Here is a 6,320-nt window from a genome sequence, read left to right on the forward strand (position 1 = left end):
AAAATTATAAATATATAGATTATTAAAATGATAAAATTTTATTTTTATTATCGTAAAAATATATAATTTAATTCGCCTTAAAAAAATATTTTCTGACTGCAAGTAAGATTGGAACTTATCATCGCCTCAGTTGCAATCGTTATTATCCACAATTTAATTTTAATAATGTTTCATAAGAAAATGAAAAGAAAAAGTGTTTTTGTTTGCATTGATGTAAATTAATCATGTTATAATAAAAAGACACCTTGGAGATTAAGACAGGCATATCACGACATTAACATACTGCTTTTTCAATTGTCCATCTTTAACAACGACCTGTTTCACTGCTTCTTAATGCAAGAAGATGATTTAATTACTATTTCCATTTTCCATTTAATGTAAGAAAGGGCGTGAGTGAGATCATATCAGCATTATTCATGTACATGTGTGTGTGAGAGAAATTATATCTTATCAATGGATGATTCAAAAAGAAGACAGTTGGCCATTGATGGGAATGCCCGTCATCTCTTATGAGGGGAACTATGTCCCACACTTGGCCATCGTTGGAACTTCTAAGTCTTCATAGATGTGATAACAATAGTTTCTAAATAATCTTCCCAAAAACTTGAAACACATTCTTATAACAATGATTGCTTCGAGGAATGTAAGATTACGTTTTATAATATAATTACGAGAATGTAAATCTCAAAAAATGTAAATATTACAATACATTGTTTAGCTCATTTACTGCTACATCCACCAAATCAATAGAGGTTGTAAAAGTTAAAAGTATTATAAAAGTTTAAATTTTACAATTTATGAAAAATGTGAATTTGATCCATGTACTTTAATCTGATTAATTTTAATCATTGTATTTTTTGAATTAATCAATTTTAATCATATCAATAGCAACAATTAAATATATTTGGTTAAATTCGATCATTATGTCGAAACCGTTTTTTTTGAAAACCAAAAATTTGGTTGTCGACTTTAAAAACAAAATAAAACTGGAGTCGCCACCGATCCTTTATTAAGGTGTGACCGGCCCACCTCAAAAATCATTTTGGTCTGCAAATTTTGAAAACAGGTTCGGGAGTCAGTTACGCACGAGGAAGGGTTAGCACCCTCGTAACGCCCAAAAATCGGTACCAAATTGACTATTTAATGTCTTTGTGTCGAAAGTTAAAAAGATTTTAAAAATAAGCTTGAATGGTGAAATTGGCAAAAGGATAATCAATTGTTCAAGTCAAGTAAAGAAATCGAGTCCCAATACGTTAGGGTACGATTCCTCATAATCCCCGAACTCTGAATATCACTTTTATTTTATACAAAAATCTTCATTCCAAGAAAGTAACATGCCACACCCAATACGTTAGGGCACAACAAGTTAAGTTCCCAAAAATGTTCTCGGTCATTTAGGATTGACAAAGAAAATCAGAACCCAATACGTTAGGGCTCAATCCCCCTCAAAAATCCCAAACTTCCAAAAAATGCTTTCATTCAAAAACCTTTAAATAAAAAAAACTTTGATGAATGGTTAAAACCAAAATATATTTTCAAAAGGGTATGTTAAAAGGTCAATATGTAATATGATACAAATCCTTTAATTTACAGCATAAATAAATATTTGCAAATATATACATACAAATACATTATACAAGTAACTTGCAAATATGTGTACACATATATTTAATACACCTATACAAGGATAAAAAAATGGAATGGAGTGTATCAATCAAAACTAATAAAAACATGCATATATATATTTGAAAATAAAAATACAAAATGTATATGCATATGTATATGAATATATATATTTACAAAAATAAAAAAATATAAATATGCATATAATATAAAGTATACAAGAGTTAAGAAAATAGAAAAAACGTATATGTAAATTCATGCACACATTTATAAAGGCTTAAAATTATATATATATAAAATAGAATATGCATATATATATTACACATAAAAAATAGACGTATATAATAATAATAATAATAATAATAATAATAATATTATTATTATTATTAATATTAATAATATCAATAAATAGAATAAAATAAAAAAATGACATAGCATGATTATGAAAAAAAATGGATTAAATTGAGTTACAAACGAAAGAATGGGGCAAATTTAAAATAAAAAAATTTAAAAAAAAAGAAAAAGGGACCCACTCGAACGCGCGCGTAACCATGGAGGACCAAAAGGGATATTATCCCATCCTTCCAATGCGCTGCGCAGGGAGGGACCTAATTGAAACAAAAAGAAATATGCGGCCTAAATTTCAAAAAACAAAAGGGCTTGACTGAAGCGCGTTGCAGCTAGCAGGGACCATTCGCGCAATTATACCATCCAAGCCCAGGACACGCGGATCCTCCCCGGGTCGGGTCACCGCGCGGGTATAGCCCTATACGGCGTCGTTTTGGGCCACTGAAACAGGCCCTATACGACGCCGTTTCGCAATCGTTTGAAAACCCAGAAATTTTCCAAAATCCACTCATTTTCCCTTTTTTCAAACAGCAGAGGAGACCTCTGCTAGGATCTCATACCCAAACACCCTCGGCTGCTGCTCACGCCTTCGCCTCAAGCCTCGGCCTCACGATCATGGCGATCGTGGGCTTCACCGGCGAAGCCTCGAAGGTAACCCCTCACCCCTTTTATTATTTTTTTAAAACGAAATAAAAAGAAAAAGAAAAAAAATAACGAAAAAGAAAAACAAAATTAAATTTCACCTTGAAAAAGAAAAAAAAATTGCACTTCGTGTTTTCTTTCTCTTTTTTGTATTTTTTCGTGTCTTTACACCAAAAATCCCCCCTCTCCTACAGTGCTTGAGATTGGCCTTTTTATAGTCGAAAATGGAAAAGAAAAAGAAATAAATAAAATAAAATAAAATCCCACCCAATCTATTCTGTTATTTGTTGGCATTATATTGCCCGATTTTTGCTATCCTGTTTGGCTTCCTTTTCCTTGTTTGTTGTTTGTTGTTGCAGGTACAAACGTGACGTACGGAACGGCACACTGGGAGGGTCGTCTTTGCGACATTTACTGGTGTGGGTGTGTGTATTTGAGGCGCAAAAAGAGGTAGCATTCTTGCTAAGGTGGGGCTACTAGGGTTTATTTTTTTGTGTATTTTAGGCTTGTGGGTTGAAAAGTATTGGGCTAGGGTTAATTTTATTGGGCCCGAGCATATTTGGGCTCTACACATTAATCTTATAAGTAAAATTGTAAGTTTGATCAATATTCTCCAATTAGATCGTTCTAAGTCTTTATACGTTTTGAATTTGAAATTTCAATATTGACACAAACAACAATAGTAAATCCATTAACTTGTTTTTAGTAAATAATATGTGAAATTAGCAAGCTAATATGACATTATACATGATAATATGTTTGACACATCATAATTTAAAAATAGCATAACTTGATAAATTTAATGATTATCGTTTGATGATGGCTAAAGCTTTAAAATTTAGAAAGTATTGGGACTAAATCTACAACTTTCTTTCACAAAATACAAAGACTAATATTAGGATTTAACCTATTATAAAAGTCATTATATATCTTATACTTAGGGTCAATGAAGAAACTTTAGAGATTGTCCGGCATAGTGAACTGCTAGCTTCCAGAGAAAAAGAGGTCCGGGATGGGATATTCTCTCTTACTATTTCTACTGGACATCAAGGTTTTGGACTTGAGGTCGAACCGATCAAACCACCAGTTTGTCAGTCTAACTGATTTACTCGGTCTACTCAGTTTGATTAAATCCAATATTAAAAATTCAAAAAATCCAATGCAACCGCCATGTTCAACCAGTCTTTTGCCCGATTCAAACATCATTGCAAGACCCTTTTCACGGTATTCAATGAAAAAAATGTTTGCTTGAAACTAAAATCAAAAGTCAACTATAAACTGACAGATTTAGCAGCAGGGAAGATCAGCAAGAAAAAGGTTAACTAGAAGGGATCCCAAATAGCAGACACAGAGAGAGAAACACACACACAGCAATGATGTCATGAGAGAAAGTGAAATCAATTATGCTTGAAGAGTTTTCATTACACAAAATAATTCAATCATCTTATGAATTAGTTTGATTGGTTTATGCTTCCCCTTTTAAGGTTCGAACTTACGTGTTCACAATAGAGACAAGTCAGAAATTTCACAAGGAAACCACAATTATATTAATCATCCATACTTTATAATAACATACTAACTAATCATTTCCAAAAAAGAAAATAAGTCTATATGAACAAGGCGTTCACACATTGTAGGAGAAAAGACAAGTTGATGATTTCCCCTTAACAAAATTTGCTTAGAATAAGGGTCCCAAACCTTCAACTCCGAGCTATCGACGAGCTTTTTAGGCTACTCTTTCCTATTGCCTGTAAAAAGTCACCAATTTATTGGGATTGATAATCATTCTCTAATAAGCCTTGGCCATTTCTATATATACCCATGAAAACGCTAAGTTTTTTCTCTACATATATATATCATTTCCATACCCTACAACCAATATGCTCCGAAGATCTGAAATCCGGTTTCCTCTACGTAAAGGCTCTATATACGTCAAGAGGCACATGGAGCAAGTAAAGCTAACAATGTAGGGTCTCTCATCAGAAAACATATATAATTGCAATGTTCACCATGTACTATACTGAAACTTGAAGTCAGAAAAGGCATGATTATCTACTCAATATCCATCCATATTCATTTATAAAGCGAAAAAAAGACACTTGAATATAAAGTCTTTACCAATTTATAAAACTAAAAGCCTATGCAAGTTGAAAAACGACCAAGCCCAACCTAAATTCTTGAAAGCTTTGCTTCAACAGCATCTTAGTTTCTTCCATCGACTGATACCAAGCTCTCCACATGACTGTAACATTGTAAATATAAATCAACACAATCGATCGGAAGCCTTTTAGTTCGTTCGTCGATTGGATCATACAAGAAAAGCTTCGGGTGATTGTCTCGATCACCCATTTGTTTAATCATCAGTTCACGATCTCTCCAAGTCCCCATTGGAACCAAAGACTTTGAGAAATTCTCGGCCAAAACAACATTAGTCCAATGTTTCCTCCCATCCTCGCAATCACTCAATACTGAGAATTCGAAACGGTTCATATTATTACCATTGGCTGCAAAAACTAAAGGGTATACAGCAATAGCTAATAATCCCATGTAAGACATCACTTTAACATTGCCAATTCGAGTCAGTGCTGGCAATGGTATTGTCTTAAACACTTCCCTTCTCATATCAAAAGAAATCACAACCTTTCTATCGGCATATCGTTGTAATCCAATGGCTACCCAATTCAAACTACCATCAACAACAACAACACCATCTTGTCCTCCACATATTATAGCTGAATCAAAACATACAGTATCTTCTAATTCCTTCCAAAACCCTTCTTTCCATGAATAAACTTCAGCTCTCACAAAGGGTAAACCATCATTTCTTTTAAAAGAAACGATCCTAACTAGCTTATAATCATTATTGAATGAATCAAACCCAAAACCAACAAAGACTAACCAAATAGGGTTACTTCTAGTTGAAGCAATCAAAGGGAAAGGTAAGCGTTTGAATTGTTTAGTCCCAGGGTTCCATAAAACAAAATCAGAAGCATAACAAGGGGAAACATCGAGACAAACCAAACCACCGATTGAACCCACGATTTTCGGGAACAGAGGAAGCGGTTCATCCAAAGGAACAGCCAAATGCCGGCAAGCGAAATTCTGGGTCGGGTCAGTGATCAGCAAGATCACAGAGTCGAAACCGGATTGGGTGTTGTAACAGCGGACGATTAGAGACGGGTCGGAAGAAGAACGGCGGAGATGGTCGGAGACGAAAGCTGGGGTGGAAGTGAGGTAAGCCCAGTCCTTGGAAACGGATTTGAATCGGGTCAAGGACTTAACGGGTAATCTAGAAAGGATATCGGAAATGGTAGTTTGGGGTAATGACAATGAGGAAGCCATAGTTCTCAGCCTTCTTCCTGAACAAGAAGAATTCATTCGAGGGTTTTTATTTGTTCTTCTTTTGTGGGTGTTTGGGTCAGTTTTTAGTCTTCTCCCCCCCAACGGAGTTGATTTTGTGGGGTAAAGAGAGCAGGATTTTTCTCTGTTTTGTTTAGGCTGTTTAGGGATATATTGATAATAAAATGATTCTTATTAGGGTTTAAGGAGTTTTTAATAATTGGATAATTATTGTTTTATTCTTCTAATTTGTGATTTATCTTTTTTAATTATTTGATTAAATCATTTGACGAATTTTCTAAGCTTGACTTAATAAAATAAAATCTGAAATCAAATATTATAGTAATCAAATTATAATTTATTGATTA

The 6,320-nt window shown here is 33.8% G+C and overlaps 1 protein-coding gene across 1 annotated transcript; it reads right to left on the reverse strand.

Annotated features, from left to right (window-relative positions):
- Positions 1-4,661: 4,661 nt before the first annotated feature.
- On the reverse strand, positions 4,662-6,114 carry LOC105765451 (F-box/kelch-repeat protein At3g23880). Its single transcript, XM_012584548.2, has one exon. The coding sequence runs from the start codon at positions 5,989-5,991 to the stop codon at positions 4,816-4,818; it is 1,176 nt and encodes a 391-aa protein (XP_012440002.1). The 5' UTR covers positions 5,992-6,114; the 3' UTR covers positions 4,662-4,815.
- Positions 6,115-6,320: the final 206 nt, after the last annotated feature.

The sequence above is a fragment of the Gossypium raimondii genome, chromosome 12 (genome assembly GCF_025698545.1).
Source record: "Gossypium raimondii isolate GPD5lz chromosome 12, ASM2569854v1, whole genome shotgun sequence".
NCBI classification, from domain to species: domain Eukaryota; kingdom Viridiplantae; phylum Streptophyta; class Magnoliopsida; order Malvales; family Malvaceae; genus Gossypium; species Gossypium raimondii.

Coding starts and splice junctions, on each gene's coding strand:
- LOC105765451 (XM_012584548.2), bottom strand. CDS start 5,991: ATGAATTCTTCTTGTTCAGGAAGAAGGCTGAGAACTATGGCTTCCTCA.